Here is a 20,305-nt window from a genome sequence, read left to right as displayed (position 1 = left end):
TAACAAAGCAATACAATGGACAATGTGTACCGGAGCAAACTCTCCATCAATTGTATATTCTTTCTTGTTTGTTTGTTTGTTTGTTGTTAAATGCCGCACTGTAGTATTTGATTTAGTATTACAGTTAGGGCAGGGCGGAAGGGGGCCCTGGTTTAAGACGTCTAGAAGTTGTAATTTGTGCATATATTTTGTGTTTTGTTTGATTGTTGTTTAACGCTGCACTCAGCAATATTCCAGCTATATGACGGCGGTCTGTAAATAATCGGGTCTGGACCTGACAATCCAGTGATTGACAAATCTTCATGAGCATCGATCTACGCAATTGGGATACGATGACATGCATCAACCAAGTTAACGACCCTGACCACACGATCCCGTTAGTCACCTCTTACGGCAAGCATGGGTTGCTGAAGATTAATTCTAACCCGGATCTTCTCGGGATTATGTATATTGTTTCCAGTTTTCATTCAAACCTACAGATGTTTTTCGGGTATATACCAGTACCAGGTATAAACAGGATGCATCAGGATGGAGGTAGACAGGTAGGGTTTGTGTCAGATACATCGTAGTTCTCAATGTTTGGAACTAGATGGAGAAGATATGTAATAAAAGTAGCATTACTTTAGAACGCTAGAATCTATATAGTGGCTGTTTGTATTGAAATGTACTCAGTTTGTAATTTGAGAACGGTATATTGCCGAAGAGAAGTAACGCTCATCGAATATATTTTTTCTACAATCAACCACGAAGTACTTACTTGGGTATTTGACTGCGTCGAGAATATTAAAAATATACAACAAAATCGATACATATCAATCTTTCCAAGCGTGACAATAAAACAGCATCAACGTAGGTTGCCATATTGTTTTGTATGGACCACGTACATGGACGTCAAAGTAAATCTCATATTCGCACTTGATTTGTCTGCACTTGGTTTATCAGACGGAACACACCTGCAATGTGTGCCATGTGGGCTTTCCACTAATATGGAATAGACAGTCCGTTATATACTACTCAAAAGAAGTTAAAGAAATCCAAATTCTCCATTCCATGTCGATCACTGGATTGTCTGGTCCAGACTCGACTATTTACAGACCGCCGTCATATAGCTGGAATATTGCTGAGTGTGGCGTTAAACAACAAACCAACCAACCAACCATTCTATAATTATTAATTATTGTTATACGAAAGAATCAGGTGTTCTTTAGCTTCTATTGAGTAGTATATATGCTGTCTCACTCACAATAACTCACGCAATGACAATGTTGAATACGTTATGTGCATCCTAATAAATGTCATCAGGTGATCAAAAAGTAGAAGGGTCATATTATTTTTGTAGATGTGTTTTACGTTTAATGCCTCGAAGTGTAATGTTTAAGTTCGCCTGTATTGTGAAATCAACCGCCCCTCCCCTGAACACGTCTTACAAAGTGGACACGGATGGCCGTGTCATTTAACACGAGTTGTGATCATGACTTTTGGCTCCACCAGAAACCTATGATCGTGCATTTGAATTCCAGTTCGCCCCGAATATGTTTCTGGCTATGTCAGCCCCATGCTCGTGGGTTTCACCACAGTGGTAAACGTCTAAGACCTGCATCACTTTGGGCTTTCCTCCAACATGAAGCTGACTCGCCGCGTTAAACCCAACTCGCTCACTCACCAATCGTCTAGAGATTTTCAGGTTGTCTCCCTTCTCCTTGTGTTTTTCATTCTTGTCAAGGCCTAGGGGGACATTGTGATAGTTCCGTTTCCTGTAAGGTTCTTGCTTCTCTTGATGAACCCGTGAAGATCCGAGTTAGAATTGATCTTCAGCAACCCATGGCCATGCTTCCCTTAACAGGCGACTATGCTTGTCGTAAGAGGCGTCTAACGGGATCGGGTGGTCTGACTCGCTCATCGTGTCTCAATTGCGTAGATCGATGCTCATGATGTCGATCACTGGATTGTCTGGTCCAGACTCGATTATTTACAGACCACCGTCATATAGCTGGAATATTGCTGAGTGCAGCGTTAAACAATAAACAAACAAATTTCACGATGATGTTTCACGAACAACACAAATTAACAATGCACGCTCTAATGTGACAGTTACGTACTGTACGCAAACACTGCTTATTATCACGTCTCAGATATACTTTATTGGCACCAGTCTATATACACTTTAGTTACTTGTCATTCAACTTAGATGTACATTTTCAAAATTGTATTACATAAACGCATTGTACAGTTGTAACGTCATGGAATATCGACGCCGTCTCATAACGTTGGATGTCGTCACGGTATCTACACAATGGGTAGGGTTCCATCCGTGGCCACCCCGCACATGTTGCCATCGTTACGGGCCATGAGCACATATCCCTCCTCTCCCCACGTGGTGCTCCAACTGGAAGACAGATATGTTGACCCAGTCATATGTCATTCTGACCACATTTGCGTTTTGAATTAATGCAGAATGACACTGTAACGTCGAAAGATCAGCGTTCAGGTCTACAATGTACATATAGTTTACTATTCGTCAAACAGTCCTTACTTGAGGGGATACGGGTGGCCCAGTCGTCTAGTTGCATACTCTTGGCACGCCATAAACATTTGATCAAATCCCAATGTTCCCCAATTTTATTTCTAGGTTTGTCAGCACCATATCCGTGTTCGTGGGTTTCACCAAAGTGGTAAATGTCTAAGACCTGTATAATTTCGTGTTTTTCCTCACATTAAGGTGAGAGGGTGTGATGTAACTGGAACACTGTTCAAAGCGACGTTTAAGCCAACTCACTCACTCACTGATGTTTAAACTGACAAATTTCACGTTAAGCGGTCAGATATCTTATCTGGTGCGTTATTCGCACATCTTACCTGACGCCCTGGCTAAAACAAAATTCATCAACGCACCTAACCTGATGCGTTCACCCAAACATCATACCGGATGCGTTTGTCAGCACCATACGCTCGTGGGAGTCACCAAAGTGGTAAACGCCTGAGACCTGCATCACTTCGGGCTTTCCTCCCACATTAAACTGACACGCCATGCTATAACTGGAATACTGTTAAAATGTGTGTACCTGTTCTTCAGGAGCCAGTACTCTTGGTTGTCCTGTGTGCCGTAGCCCACGACAGTGACAGCGTGGTTGAGGATGTTGCTGCTGCATTCAGGGGAGCTGTAGACGCCGCTCTTGTACAGCATGAAGGTCATTGGTGCTGAGTCCAGGCCTATAGAGATGGGCCCCTCTAAGGCCACTGCACTCTTCAGGGCATCCTCAGACTCCGATATAACAGCAGCAAAACCGGTATCAGTTGCTCCCACATTGTCTCGGCTGAACTTGCAGGTTCCTTGCTGTTAATGAAGTGGGAAGTGTATTAGACCTGAACAACTTGAAAATTGTATAATATAGTTTGTTGGGGTGACCTGGTCATTCCTTTGATGAAATCTGTAAGACACACAAATGAAAATTACTTGGATTGACGTTTTACTACAAGGAATAAGTATGGGAGAAAACAGTGTGTGAGTGAGGGAGTTGGGTTTAACGCCACATTGAATAGTATTCCAATATATAACGGCGTGTCAGCTTAATGTGCGGGGAAAACTCCGAAGGGAAGCATCCCTTGGACATTTAGCACTTTGGTGAAACCCCCGAGCACGGCTAGATGTTGACAAATCTAGAAACATAATCGCAGCGAACACGAATTCGATTTCACAAACGTAGGAGTGCCAAAGGGGCGCAACCCTGCACAGCGAATAGTAGCGCCTTAGACGACTTTGCCTCTCGTGCCAAGGGAGAAAACAGGGGTGATGCGGGGTTATAAAACTTCTAAATGATAACGAGGAATACAATGCACACATCAGCTTGTACAGCATCAATTCCTTGAACTGTTCTATGACACATATAATTTAAAATTGAACTTTTATTATCACGATCATATCAACTGCCTCTCACCTTGGCTACGTACGGGTAGGACTCCTCCGTGTCTATGCCATCATTCTGACGAATGTAATCGTATGCCAACGCCATGTGCCCTCCATCACATCCAAGATTACCTTAATTAGTAATACAGACTGCTTGTCAGTGGTGTGATCAACTGATTATTTAAATGCTTATTACTGAAGTCGATTAATCGTATGTTATGGATATGAAATTATGCTTTTTCTGCTTACTCTCTTTGTGTCACTTTCTTCAAGGTTTTTTTTAGTATTTTACAAAACTATAGTCAGCATAATTATGGTGAAATAACTCTCACTCAGTTACGATACGAATATTGGAATGCCAGTGATTTTCACGGGCAAAAAGATGTGATTACTTTCTGAACCTACCATACATGGAACAATCGACCAGGTTGCGTTCTGACACGCACCATTCCTGGAACATTCGACCAGATTGTGTTCTGACACGCACCATTCCTGGAAAATTCGACCAGATTGTGTTCTGACACGCACCATTCCTGGAACAGTCGACCAGGTTCAGTTCTGACACCTACCATTCCTGGACAGGCGACCAGATTGTGTTTTGTGACCTACCATTCTTGGAACAATCGATCAGATTGTGTTCTGGCACCTACCATGCCTGGAACAGTCGACCAGATTGTGTTCTCGCATCTACCATACCTGGAACAGTCGACCAGGTTCAGTTCTGACACCTACCATACCTGGACAGGCGACCAGATTGTGTTCTGACACGCACCATTCCTGGAACATTCGACCAGATTGTGTTCTGACACGCACCATTCCTGGAACAGTCGACCAGGTTCAGTTCTGACACCTACCATTCCTGGACAGGCGACCAGATTGTGTTTTGTGGCCTACCATTCTTGGAACAATCGATCAGATTGTGTTCTGGCACCTACCATGCCTCGAACAGTCGACCAGATTGTGTTGTGGCATCTACCATTCTTGGAACAGTGGACTAGGTTGTGTTCTGACACCTACCATTCCCAGACAGGCGACCAGGTTCTGTTCTGGCACCTACCATCCCTCGAACAGTCGACCAGATTGTATTCTGGCACCTACCATTCCTGGAACAGTCGACCAGGTTCTGTTCTGAGAGAGACACGAGTTTCCCCGTCTTCCGGAAGTGCTGTCCTTCCAGGGAACCGGTGGCAGCGAACGCCCAGCACGCTCCACACGCAGCCTGCGTACAGAAATGATGAAATTAACCTTTCAAGATCACGTGGCATTTTGTTAGAGATTGAACATTTTTTTATCGGTCACTGCTTCAAGACATACAACGAAATTATCATATAATGGACAGTGTTATCGATGCGATAAACCGATCCAATAAATATGCAAATGAGGTCACTCGGCAAAAACTACTTTCAAGCGCCATACATAGGTGCAATAAATGCTTGATCATTAAATTATTTCGTGACGTGCCCGTTAAGTTTAGGCAGAGCTTTCCCGATGTGTTGGAGTTCCTGTAGGCAAACGTGGTTGTAACTATGGTTGGCACTATATGATACATGGGGCATCTTTCAGAGGCAAGGGAATTAAGTGAATATAAAAGTCCAATTTTCCCTCTTGCCGAACTAGACTGAAATTTCTGGGCTCGATTGTAGGGCCACCAGTGGCTATTACGAGTTATGTCCCTTCTATGTCCCTCCTATTGACCAATCTGATTCCAACTATCAAATCACTTGCATTTGCTGTAAGTAAAATGGAGACGCCCAGTGAAGACGATCTGATCGATAATCAAGATCTATTTTGCAATAAAACGGGCCTTAATTTGCGAAGTGAATCAAATCACGTGAGCACCTTGATTAAGAACATGGATTTGAAAAAAATATCTGTTGAAGCTAAGTTGAGGGTAAACATGCATTGCAATTCCTGCAATCGACCGAAATATGAACTCATTGTACGAACCGGATGTCGATATTCGTTACGCGAATTTGATTGGACTATGAATAGACTCATTAGTCCGGCCAAGATAAAATTTCTCCATAATTCAAGCCTAGTTCGGCAAGGGCGGAAAGAGTGGAATATTATAATCAGTTAACTCCCTTGCCCCGGGAAGATGACTTGGGGCGGTTCACTCAAACATAGTATTCATACACAGTTCCTAAAGATACTCCATTGAGAACAAATACATCTTAATCATTGTGACCGCCTCAGTAGTCTAGTGGTAGAGCGTCCGCCCGGAGAGCGGAAGGCCCGGGGTCGATCCCCGGTCGCGTCATACCAAAAGACGTTAAAATATGGTACTTGTTGTTACCCTGTCTGGCGCTCGGCATTAAGGGGCTAAAACAAGGACTGTATACTATGTCTGAGTGGGGTATTCATGTTAAACTGCGCCATGGTATCTCAGTGGGCTAGCACTATAGAATCGGCATCAGTCTGGACTAGTACAAGCAGCCACACATACATGTGCATGCGAGTCGCTATATAAGTGCAATTATCTTTGACGCGACGTTAAACCCCATTTCTCCTCACCTCATCTTAATCATTGATCATTAAAAGAGTGACAGTGCAGTCTCATGACCATCCATTGAGTAATGTTTCCTAAAGAGTGACGTCCTGCCCCATTTGCTCGAACAGAGACTCGTCCTGACTGACCTGATCCTTGACGCGCGTGACGTATCCGTCTGTCCGCCAGTCCACTGTGTCCGGCAAGTCCGAGAAGCTGACATTCAGGACACGCGGAGACGGACCGTTCCGAATCTTGTAACCTGTCATCAGTTGTAGAAACTCCTCGTGAGACTGAAACAGATAATGAGTAAGTGAGTGAGTGAGTGAGTAAGTGAGTGAGTGAGTGAGTGAGTGAGTTTGGTTTAACGCCACTTTTAACAGTATTCCAGTTATATCACGGTGTGTCAGCTTAATGTGGGAGGAAAGTCCGAAGAGATGCTGGTCTCAGACGTTTACCACTTTGGTGAAACCCACGACCACGGGTATGGTGCTGCCAAACCTAGAAACATAGTCGGGGCGAACCGGGATTCTAACCCACAATCATAGGTTCCTGGCGTGCCCAAGGGACGCAACTCTGCACGGAGAATCGCGGCGCCTCAGACGACTGGGCCATCCGTGCCCCCGAAACAGATAATGGACTAAAGATACAGACTTCAGTGAAACTCAATCTTCATTAACTCAATGTCCAGAACGCCCAGTCAAGGTCAACATCCAAGGGCCAAATAGTGGCACTGCGCTGATGTCGAAATACGAATGAGTTTATAAATGTTCAGAGGGCTTCAAGCTGCTGAAAATGATTTAACTGTTACATTGCCAAATGTAGGAATACATTAAAAAAATAAAATCTACAAAACCCTTTCCATAATTATAAGGCCTCTCTGCTCAAGGTAGACTCCACTGTACGATTCCTACTGTATTTTAAGCATGTGTTTATTAATCAGTATCCAAAAGTGATAATACCAGGTGTTCGCGGAAAATCCGTCACAAACAAATGCGAAGGCAATTGTTGACCTGAACAAACAAGGAAATATATATTTTGCAACAAAAGTAGGGGATCATGAAATATAACGTTATGGTCAGGTGTCAGTTTTGAAAAGCGACTGCCAGGGAACGGTTTCTCAACCAAAACCTAACGCCCCAACACATCCGAAACATTGCACGTGGACCATGCAATTCCTCCATTCACGTGGGTAGAGGTTGTACTTGATTGTGACACTTCAGTGAAAGGTCGTCAAATTGCTCTCAGCCATTAGTACTCGTTTTTTTATTATCCATCCCAACACGCATGCTCTCTGATCTTGCTTTAATGCAGTATTTGTGATCATATTGGGAATACGTCATCTACAACGTGATGAACGCCTAAGGCATGCTTCAAACTAGTAGAACTCAGTGAGAGGTAGCTAATGTGTTCAGTGTGTGAGTTGCAAACCTTTGGAATAGTTTCTGCAAGTCCAGAACCGACTGATCTGAAAACAATTAATGCTCAAGCACTCAATCAAATATTTGTTCACTTGCGCCACCGGAGTTCAAGTAACTGATCAGCCAATTAGAAGTAACTGTTTAATCTGTATGCCAGGCGACCACGTGTTGTCTTTCAAGACGACATCGCCCGTGCCCAACATGCACGTATCGTAACTGACCCCAGAGTTCTGATCTGTCCCCCAAAAACTCCTGGGATATGATCAGGACATGTGTAAAGGCCACCAGATACGGTAGCCGAACTGGACCAGGCACTGCACGAGGAGTGGACAAGATTCCCTTTAATTGCCATTGTTTGACCAATGATGGGGACATAACCCATTATTAATCTAGTCATCTTAAACATTATTTTTTTACTACACATGCACCCCCTTGTCGTGTTTCTTACATGCTGATACATATTACACCTTATCCTTCAATCTTCTCCTTCCATTACCATCACTCGATACCTCTTTTTATTGAGTTTAGTATATTGGTATTTTAATAGGGAATTGCACCGTACATTATTTTGGTCATGTATGCACAGTATGGAATATACTGTTGACAATATGACAAAATAAATTCATGTTGTGTGTTTCTTTATACACAAAATTAATACATCTTGACAGTATGCAGACTTTGTGTGACCACTTGAGATCTTGAATCTTACCATGTCAGCATATTTGTTTTGTCCGAGTCTGTAGTTGTGCTGCCCCAGGTCCGCCTCCAGGTTGTGGCGTTGTATCACTCCAACATTGTTTTCCCATATGGCTCGCCTGAAACAAACATACGACACATGGTTATCTGAAACACAACACATATTCGCCTGATTAACACATGCCCACAGCACATGGTCATTTTAAACACACATACACAGGAATATGATATCATTAAGGGAGGAGTATTGCCTGTCGTCTTTTTAAAAAATACATTTGAATTTTTAAAAATAATAGTATTGAAAGATACTTCACCACCACTCACCTATCGACTTCCTCGTTATGGCTGTATGCTTTCTGGTACTGTGATTTAAAACGTTCCCATTCCTGGTCGAGTTCAATACGCGAACAGTGAATGGAAACAAGGAGTATGAGAACCACACCAAAACGCAACATCTGCAAAAATACAACCAGGTTTTTCAATAACAATTGTCAGTAAGTGTGTCTTGTATGCAAACATTTAAAATGTTAATATTGTTTTACCGTTATGACGAACATTCATAAAGAAACACGTCCTATAACTATAAACGTAAAGAGATACGCATACGTGACGACACAGTGTCTTCCAGCTGACAGTCCTGAAGCATGTATACGTGACGACATTGTGCCTTCCAGCTGAGGGTCCTGCAGCATGTATACGTGACGACATAGTGCCTTCTAGCTGACAGTCCTGAAGCATGTATACGTGACGACATTGTGCCTTCTATCTGAGGGCCCTGAAGGATGTATACGTGACGACATTGTGCCTTCTATCTGAGGGTCCTGAAGCATGTATACGTGACGACACAGTGCCTTCTAGCTGAGGGTCCTGCAGGAAGTATACGTGACGACATGGTGCCTTCTAGCTTAGGGTCCTGCAGGATGCATACGTGACGACATGGTGCCTTCTAGCTGACAGTCCTGAAGCATGTATACGTGACGACATGGTGCCTTCTAGCTGAGGGTCCTGCAGGATGTATACGTGACGACATGGTGCCTTCTAGATGAGGGTCCTGCAGGATGCATACGTGACGACATGGTGCCTTCTAGCTGACAGTCCTGAGCATGTATACGTGACGACATGGTGCCTTCTAGCTGAGGGTCCATAAGCATGTATACGTGACGACACAGTGCCTTCTAGCTGACAGTCTTGAAGCATGTATACGTGACGACACAGTGCCTTCTAGCTGAGGGTCCTGCAGCATGTATACGTGACGACACAGTGTCTTCCAGCTGAGGGTCCTGCAGGATGAATACGCGACGACATAGTGCCTTCTAGCTGACAGTCCTGAAGCATGTATACGTGACGACATTGTGCCTTCTATCTGAGGGCCCTGAAGCATGTATACGTGACGACATTGTGCCTTCTATCTGAGGGTCCTGAAGCATGTATACGTGACGACACAGTGCCTTCTAGCTGAGGGTCCTGCAGGAAGTATACGTGACGACACAGTGCCTTCTAGCTGAGGGTCCTGCAGGATGTATACGTGACGACATGGTGCCTTCTAGCTGAGGGTCCTGCAGGATGCATACGTGACGACATGGTGCCTTCTAGCTGACAGTCCTGAAGCATGTATACGTGACGACATGGTGCCTTCTAGCTGAGGGTCCTGCAGGATGTATACGTGACGACATAGTGCCTTCTAGATGAGGGTCCTGCAGGATGCATACGTGACGACATAGTGCCTTCTAGCTGACAGTCCTGAATTTAGTATACGTGACGACATAGTGCCTTCTAGCTGAGGGTCCTGCAGGATGTATACGTGACGACATGGTGCCTTCTAGCTGAGGGTCCTGCAGGATGCATACGTGACGACATGGTGCCTTCTAGCTGACAGTCCTGAGCATGTATACGTGACGACATGGTGCCTTCTAGCTGAGGGTCCTGAAGCATGTATACGTGACGACACAGTGCCTTCTAGCTGACAGTCCTGAAGCATGTATACGTGACGACACAGTGCCTTCCAGCTGAGGGTCCTGCAGGATGAATACGCGACGACATTGTGCCTTCTATCTGACAGTCCTGCAGCATGTATACGTGACGAGATGGTGCCTTCCAGCTGAGGGTTCTGCAGGATGCATACGTGACGACATGGTGCCTTCTAGCTGACAGTCCTGAAGCATGTATACGTGACGACACAGTGCATTCTAGCTGACAGTCCTGCAGCATGTACACGTGACGACACAGTGCCTTCGAGATGACAGTCCTACAGGACGTGTACGTGACGACACAGTGTCTTCTAGCTGAGGGTCCTGAAGCATGTATACGTGACGACACAGTGCCTTCTAGCTGACAGTCCTGCAGCATGTACACGTGACGACACAGTGCCTTCGAGATGACAGTCCTACAGGACGTGTACGTGACGACACAGTGTCTTCTAGCTGACAGTCCTGAAGCATGTATACGTGACGACACAGTGCCTTCGAGATGACAGTCCTACAGGACGTATACGTGACGACATAGTGCCCTCTAGCTGACAGTCCTGCAGCATGTGTACGTAACGACACAGTGCTTTCTAGCTGACAGTCCTGAAGCATGTATACGTGACGACACTGTGCCTTCTAGCTGAGGGTCCTGAAGCAAGCATACGTGACGACATAGTGCCTTCTAGCTGACAGTTCTGCAGGATGTATACGCAACGACATAGTGCCTTCTAGCTGACAGTCCTGCAGCATGCATACGTGACGACATTGTGCCTTCTAGCTGGGGGTTCTGCAGGATGTTTACGTCTCGACATAGTGCCTTCCAGCTGAGAGTCTTTCTTTGTTTGCGTTTCATTGTAATAAATGCATGTTTTCATCAAATGTTGAACTGAGCAACGTGATGGGCTACTGCGCTTAGTGGTCTTCACATACTCATACACATTAAAGGTCATAATTTCCCCACTGTCGGAATGGAAATTACACATACCGTCTACGACCATAAGATTGTCATTTACCGCCATTAAACCTGGGGCTTGCCATTATGAAATACCTGGGTATCCTACCTACACACACAGCCGAGATCCCCACATACCTTAAGTGTGTGTGTGTGAGCGGGTTGGGATTGGGACACAGATAATAACACGACAGCTACACGCGTACGTCAATGTACAATACAACTGACAATCTGGTAAATACCAGGGATTCGTGAACTTTTGTTATATCAAGTCTGATGATGATACTCAAATTCAGTTATCATTGTGTATACACTGGGGAGGGTTCACCGTATCATATCACGTCAAATATATTGGAATAATCTTAAACGCAACGTTATACCCCATTTCATCTTTGCTCTGTGCAGAGTTGCGTCCCGTTGGACACGCCAGAAACCTATGATTGTGTGTCCGAATCCCGGTTCGTCCCAATTGTGTTTCTAGGTTTGTCAGCACCAAACCCATGCTCGTCGTTTTCACCGACGTGGTAAACGTCTGAAACCTGCATCACTTCGGGCTTTCCTCCCACATTAAGTTGACACGCCATGATATAACTTGAATACTGTTAAAAGCGGCGTTAGACCAAACTCACTCATTCACTCATCTTAGCTCTCCTGTAATAGCATTACTTCTACCTAAAGACCACATTATGAGGTTACAGTTCGTTGTATTTGAAGCAATCACCTTGGTTAAAGTGATACCCGTTTGTCAATATCTCTATCACAAGTTTTGGTCCGATTTGCCTGGGGATGTCAAAATGAACTAAAACATGTACATTGTGCCATGGAGGTATTTACGTTATATAGAACAATCTTTCATCTACACAATTACCACTTTATAAGGAACAGTACATCGTATCTCAAACGTACTAGTCTGTTAAAATGAAGGCCTATTTCTTCTATAATCTCAACAAAGGCTCTGTCACAAGTGTTTGGTGCAACTTGGTCCGGGCGTTCAAAGTGAACTAAAGCGTCACAGATAAATCATCAAATGTATTTGCAGCTATAGAATAGTATTATATTTACCCGAAAACTTAAGTAGTAATGGAAGGGGTCTTGGGTAATATATAAAGCCATTAACAAACCCAGATTATATAACGTGGTCAGATTTAAACTGAAAGTTTTATGAGCTACAAGCATCCATGTGTGTCATTTCAAACAAAGCATAGTCTCCTATATAACGCTTGAAGTTCACCATCATACCGATGCCGTAACCATTTCATTTGATAATGTTACGAACAGGTTATGAAACCCCCTGAAGTGTCCGTCCACGGGACCAGTGTTCCGTTCTTTGTTTGACAAGACTGTGTATCGCAACCCATAAACCTGGGACACTTACCTTCACACGAGTCCTGTTTCAGAGATAAGCCGTGGATGGATGAAGACCCTTATATAAGATAGTAACGTCGTCATGGGATGGGGAGGCCTGGGTCACGTGTCTTGATATCTCGTTGAAGGATCTACATCTAAGTTCCGTGTTGACAACACTGGTTACTCTATATAAACACTTCTCTGGAACGTCATTTTCTTTTCTCTTTTATGAAGTTTTGGAAATGTTACAAGTTTTACTGTTATATTTATATAGTCAAAAACGTTCGCATGTGAGTGGATTGTTTTTAACCCTTTTAAATATATACTCTCTACAACTAGCATAATTATTATCTCTAAAGATTGGACCTTTAATGCACACATGCAGCCAATCCACTCTCGTCAATCCACCATGACTTCAGGATTGGGAAGAATCCATATTGGGACTAGATTCAGTGAGGGCTGGTTTGACTTACGGATTTCAACTTTCTTTTATCTGTTACATGAATTGTTTCGTTACAGATAATTGTACCTTTATCAAGCAAGGGACACTGGTTACTCTGTATAAACTCTTCTCTACGTTGTTACATTGCATCCTGTTAGTTATGCATACTAGGCATTCTCAACAGCGAGCGTCTAGAGTTTCCAGTCTTTTGTGTCTCTAGAGGGTGTCACTGTACGACAAGGGGGTTGCCTTGTAGTTAGTATGTACATTCTGGCTCAGTTTCAATTCAATATATGGGAATATGCTCTGTACTCATCGTGATAGTATATATCCAAAATTACCTCCATCCCCATCCACTCAAACACGCACATGCACACGCACATCCGCACGCACATACGCACGCACACACTCACTCACGTATGCACGCACGCACTCTCTCGTTTCTACCTATTCTCTCTCTCCTTTTGGGGACCGCCTCCGTGGTCAAGTTGTAGAGCGTCCGCCCCGCCCGCGTCATACCAAAAGACGTTAAGATTTGGTACTTTTTGTTATCTTGCCTGCCCCTCAGCATAAAGGGGCTAAAACAAGGACTGGTCGGCTCGGAGTCAGTATACTGTGTGAGAGTGGGTATTCATGTTAACACTGCGGCATGGTATTTCACTGAGCTAGTACTATAAAAACGGCATTAATCCGGACTAGTACAAGTAGCCATACACACATGTGCATGCGCATCGCTATAAAAGTGCAAATGTCTTGGACGCGACGTTGAATTCCATTTAATCTCACCTCTCCCTTTTGAAAATCTTTAATACTGACGTAAAACCACATTTATCATGTTGCATCATTTCACACGAGGCAATTGTTTTCGATGAAAATATCAGGATCCACAGGCACAGTTGACGCTTTAATTTCTTCCGCATGCGCGCGGCTTCAGTTCAAATCAACGACAGTAGAAGTGCAATTATGAAGGCCGTGCAGCGGAAAACCATATGGAAACGCAAGCACCTCTGTGTGTAGTACGGATGTACATGGTAATATATACACACAACGTAAGCATGTTAAATCCGGGACACGTTTATACAGGCACCCTATATGTGACGACCAGATTATGTCAAACAAAGAACCCTTGAAAATCTGAAATTTAAAACTTTTTGATCTACACAATGCAAATGTTTTCCGTCCTGGTACAACGATGCGTCATTCAAATTAGGTAAACGCTCAACACAGGCATGTCAAGTGTTTGTGTATCCATCCATTTATCTCAAACAAACTCCCACGGGCGAACAAGGTGATCCAGTGCTTAGGCGCCTCACTGTGCTATGCAGATCTGCGTTTTCGGTCGTGCCTGGATCGGAGGATCGAAACCCAGCTTCGCCCTGATTATGATCGTTGGTTTCTTGGCACCATACCGATGCTTTCGGGTTCCTGAAAGTGACAGACGTGCATCCTCTCAACACTTCATCACTGTCCGCTTACATCTTGCCGTTAATAAAATACTGCTCTAGGCGAGGTAAAACCAGCTGTCCCAAAGAATTTAAATGTGTTGTTTTTACTCAATGTTTCCCCGTGGCTTAAGTCATGTCCAATAACATCAGCATTTGCCGGACAAGGGGAACTGACACAGAACCGACATGTTTGTTTGTTGTTTAACGCCACACTAATATCCCAGCTGTCTTTACATAATCGAGTCTGGACCAGACAATCCAGTGAATGACATCATAAGCAAATCATGAGCATCTACCCAGTTGGATTACGATGACATGCATCAACCAAGTCAGCGAGCTTGATCATACGATCTCGTTAGTCGCCTCTAACGACCAGCATAGGTTGCTGAAGATCAATTCTATCTGTGCATAGTCCAATCAAAATCGCGTAACGAACGAAGTCGACATCCGGTTCGTAAACTGCCACATAATTCGGTAGCTTGCAAAGCATGTGTACCACCAAATCAGCGTCAACAGATATTTTTTTTAATCAAGGTGCTCACAGGATTTGAATCACTTCGCGCAGTAAGACCCGTTTTATTACAATATACATTTCGATTATCGCTCAGATCGTCTTGACTGGGCGCCGACATTTTGTTTGAAGCAAATATAAGTGATATGATAGGTGGAATCCGATTGGTCCACAGAAGGGACATAGAAGGGACATAACTCGTAATAGCCACTGGTAACGCTACGTTCGAGCCAAGTAATTCCAGCCAAGTTCGGCCCGGGTGGAAACTAATCTTTTACAGTCAATTAACGCCCTAGCTTCGGAAAAATGTTGCAGTACATAGGATGACCCATATTAGATGAGATACGGTTAACTGATAGTGCTGTACCTTTTATTGTAGCTGCTTTAATTAAAGAATGTCAACTCTTGACATAATGATCGCTTGTCTGTATTTTATACGCATGCAATGTGTAAAATGAAAATATCTCGTTTCCTGATAAACGTCAAACGTTCACACCACATAGAAACTATGGATAATATTGACACCAGATGTTCCTGAAATAGAATATTAGACAGACAACACAGGATCATGACAAGATTTCATTTTTATTAATTTTACTTTTCATAACAGGAAAAACTGGGCAACACCCATATAATGACAACAATATAACAAATAGAAGATCTGTGAGTTTTCAGTGTGATCAGCTTTACCCGAGCCATCGGGATGCTATCAAAAGGCCAGTGACAAAACATGTCTATTGAAGCACTAATGGTTACAGAGTGCGAATGTGTCCAAGAGAAATATTTTAGGAAGTCAGAGCAATCACCGACCTCTAATAATCACAACACTCAAACACGGGTCAAGATTTTCTGAGCTCCCTTCTTCTTAAGATACTGTTGTGTTGACGTCATCAAAGCCCTCTTCTAATCTTCACCTTCACAACGTTAAAATTAAAATTGTTGTGTCTGTAAATATTTTCGTATTTAGTCACAACATGAGATGTTCGTTTTATATCTGTTATTTGATGAGATACATGCACTTCGGAACAAGGAACTGATCGAACATGTTTAATCATTTCGAAATGATGAACGGTGAGATAAATTGCAGATTTTCGGTAATGCAGTTACAAAAGTCGACGCATGTCAGATAAGATAAGGTTGACTGATAATGCTGTACTATATATTGTAGCGGGTTTGTTTAAAATAGAGAATATCTCCAACCCTGGACATAATGATCTTTTGTCGGTATTTTATATGCATGCAATGTGTAAAATGTAAATATTTGCTCTGTCCAAATGGGATACACTTTTTGGCGACAATCCTATCGTTGAGTAGCACCATGCTTGATAAACTTATCACTTTCTCATATACCACTACCCTTTTCTTACTTCTGTAATATTCCTCCATTTCTACTATTTTTCTTTCCACTTTCTCTTACATGGAAATCAGCTTTTAACAATCGGAACAAACAAAGCCCTAGTTACCTTCAGCCACGTAGGCATGTAAGGGCCAATTATAAAGTAGTAGCTTCAAGATGTGATAATAAACTCTGGCCAAAAAATAAAGAAAATTAAAAAAATATTTCGTTTCCCGAAGACTGTCAAACTGTCACACTAAATAGAATAACTAGACAATATTGACACCAGCTCTTCCTGAAATGGAACATCAGACAGAAAACACGGGATCATGACTAGATTTAATATTTATTGGTATTTGACAACAGGAAACAACAGTTTTGAACAACTCCCATATAGGGATAACAATACATATATAGCACATGTACAATCTAACAGACTTATGATATTAAGCAGTATTACACAGTAATATTTCTGCTATAATTCTCTATACAGTGTTACCTGCTTCAGACGTGAGAGGACTCTCTGGTCGTAGTTTCGTTCCGATAATATTCCTTTCAGGCACATTCTCTGCGTCGATTCAATCTTTCCTTCCTCACAAAGCTGACACACGGAAGAATAACTGACACACTATTTAAAGGAGCATTCAATCCAAGTCACTACCTCATTTTCTCGCTTGTGTAAGTTAGATTAGGGATCTCGATCTCTGGCATTGTGCGTCAGCAAACAATCAATAGGAAGTGACATCAGTTTCCGTTCTGGCCATCGGAATGCCAGCCAATGGTCAGTCGTTGAAAATGTATATTGAAGCACTAATGGTTCCACAGTTTGACTGCGTCCAAGAGAAATATTTTAGGAAGCCAAAGCAATTACGGACCTCAAATAATCATAACATGCACAATTGGGATAATATTTTCTGAGCTCCCTTCTTCTTAAGATAGTGTTGTGTTGACGCCATCAAAGCCTTCTTCTGATCTTCACCTTCACACCGTTTCAAGAAGTCCCAGCATGCCTTCTGCAAATCTTTTAGTCCAAATTCTATGGCAGCACAGAATAAACCTGTACAAATAAGAAGCAGCCATTGATATGGTGATGTTATGTATAATAACCTTTTATAAATCAGTGTTGATATTACTGTTTATTATAGAAAAGGGGTAAATGATTCAATATCGAATGTCATAAGCAGAAACCTTTTTTCTTCCTCAAACACATTTACTGCTTACCTGTGACTGTCCCTAGTTGTACTCGAACTCGACCCGAGTGTAAGAAGTTAACAAGACTGGAAAAGACATCATGGTCGTAGTCTGGGACTGGTATCTGGAGTTTGCTGTGCAGATTGACAGTTGACGACTTGGCTCTCATCCTCAGTCGAGATTTGGGTTCCATCGACTCGGTGACCTTCCTCTGGTGATGCAAGATCATCTGATAGAAAACCCTGGAAAGATGAAGGAAAACTATTTATATTTTCCACTACAGATCTCATAGGAAACTCATATCTACTTGTGTGAATAATTATAAAAGTGCCGGGATTAAATGTATGTGTTGAAGCACAGATACTTTTGGAAATCTTTACTGCCAGATAACCATGTTGTTGCATGTGCTTTAATTTGGAATACACACATTAACTTTTACTTCTAAAAGTTTCCGAATAATACGCCATAATACGTGTTTCAGTTGTATGGGATATTTACCTGCTCCTGGTAGCCAGGATTGCTTTAACTCCATGAACGGGAAGCTGCCGGTGGCCAACTAGAAAAGTGACGTCACACAACTCCGGCATACTAGTAATGTACTGCAGACTTTCTGACAGGTCGGTCATGTTGCTGTACACCATTACCTCCTGGTGGCCGCTAGATGACGCTGTGACTTTGGAGGATGGAGTTGAAGGTGGTGACGGGGTCTGGGTGAATGAGTCACACGATTCATAGCCCGACGATCTTGCATCTGAAAATGTTACCTAAATTTAGCCTTTCATTTGACCTGGAGAGTTGTTCCATGCGCAAGTAAGATATATTTTGAAAGAGCTTTGCATAGTTTCATTTAAAAGTTGAATTTAGTTTAAGCTTGCTTCAGAACAACAAGTATTATTTAATGCTGATAGCATACTGAACGGAACAATGATTATTATGTAATTTCATTTATTTGACTTTATCGATTGCATACATAATACCATGGAGTATTAACTCACCTTCGCTATCTCTGTTGTACGTGTTTGTTGTGTTTTCTAAGAGGTCGTTGTCAAGTAGACAGATCTCAGATTCACACCTCTTCATGCTGCTAAGTTTTATGAGTTATCCGGTTACAAGAATGAAAATGAGCTGTATGTTCAATTGCCAGAGAACAGTGATGCCAGGCTCTCTACAAGTCACGTTTTATACCCCCTTTCCAATATCACGTGGCTAAACGCAAAATGACACTGATCACTTTATAATGTCACGCCACCCTCTTAGCAGTATTACGAACGTGACACTGTAATGTTTTCTTTTGCTGCTGTGGTCACGTGACAAGTGCCAAAGAGCATGTTTGGATCGGGGGATTAAAGGTCGTTAAGCATCAAATTAGCGATCAATAGTTAATCCTTTACAAACAATAGAACACAATGAGAGTAGGTAAGGTATTTTGTTCCAGTGATTTTTACTATTCAATTATGCGGATTAACATTCGAAAATCATTTAGACAGATTGAAAACGCTACTGACGTCAGTGAACTTACGGTCATTGTAATTACCGCGATCCCGGGAGTCGTCAATGAAACCTGTGTTCTAACAATCATCTAAAGTGAAATGAAGTTTGTTTGAGTTTGACAGTAAGTAAGTGGCATCCACTCCATCTTATCCAGAATCTGTTCTGGAAAGCCACATCCATCCCGCACACAATTTGTGGATAACGTCACACGTTCCGGAAATGAAGAGTCAAGGTGATGGCTTCTTTCTACAGCAAAGTGCGCCGCTTGAAAAAATACGTTTTTAATTCCAAGAAAATATTATAAAATTGCGTCAAGGGTGGTTAAAATTGATATCTGTCATAAAGATGAACTATTACTATTAACGTACTGTGCCCAGTAGGTTTATTTAGTATTTATTGAAGAAGTATCAAATTAACATATTAAGAAAGGGCTTATTTTCTTACCAAATATCTCATTACATACAGTTTTCGCAGTTAACTATAACAAGTGGTAATGATAACAAGAGAGTGCGGATGATCAACTTCTCTATTACAATTGATAAGTTTAAGATAATTAAATCCAGTCCAACAGTTTCCCTATGCACATGCCTTTGAGTTTATGGCAATGTTATAGAACCTAATAAAGTTATCATACACCCGGCATCCTATAAACTATAACAATCTGTTTACCACTGTAGGTGTATTTGTTTCTTTGTGAAATGGATATTTTGTCTATGTTTAAACAACAGTTGCATTTCAAAGATGCACTTTGTATTGAAGTATGACACAAAGAGCATATATACTGAATAAAGCGTGTACAGAAGCAAAGTGAAATGAATAATTTGCACTTATATAATTATTGCTCCATCACAGCAATTGGGAAATGTTCTTTCCGTGCATGGTATGAAGTGAACAGTGTAGATATTATTGATGGCATTAACAAATAATACAGATAATAATAATATAATTGTTCTCCATAGCATGTCGGGTGCATAAAACAACTGCTGTGTGAGCTCGTGTTTCACTGTATGTTGTGGAAATGTCATTATCGAAACTGGATTCAGATAAACGATGTGGAATTAAACTTTCTGAGAAATGGGGGCATGGAGTCAAACTTGAGTTAAACTTTAAAATGTAT

At 42.3% G+C, this 20,305-nt stretch overlaps 1 protein-coding gene across 1 annotated transcript; it reads right to left on the bottom strand.

Moving 5' to 3' along the window:
* Nucleotides 1-2,118: 2,118 nt before the first annotated feature.
* On the bottom strand, nt 2,119-12,888 carry LOC124126647 (procathepsin L-like). Its single transcript, XM_046490146.2, has 8 exons — nt 12,801-12,888; nt 8,834-8,964; nt 8,523-8,628; nt 6,542-6,685; nt 5,003-5,123; nt 3,936-4,036; nt 3,063-3,334; nt 2,119-2,386 (listed from the first exon to the last, which is right to left on the bottom strand). Exons 2-8 carry the CDS (start codon nt 8,962-8,964, stop codon nt 2,287-2,289), a joined length of 975 nt encoding a protein of 324 aa, XP_046346102.2. The 5' UTR covers nt 12,801-12,888; the 3' UTR covers nt 2,119-2,286.
* Between the last annotated feature and the right edge of the window lie 7,417 nt (nt 12,889-20,305).

The sequence above is a fragment of the Haliotis rufescens genome, unplaced genomic scaffold (assembly GCF_023055435.1).
Source record: "Haliotis rufescens isolate VD_foot unplaced genomic scaffold, xgHalRufe1.0.p SCAF_4, whole genome shotgun sequence".
NCBI classification, from domain to species: Eukaryota; Metazoa; Mollusca; class Gastropoda; order Lepetellida; family Haliotidae; genus Haliotis; species Haliotis rufescens.
Note: the sequence above shows the minus strand (reverse complement) of the source record. Positions and strands in the feature narration are given on the sequence as shown.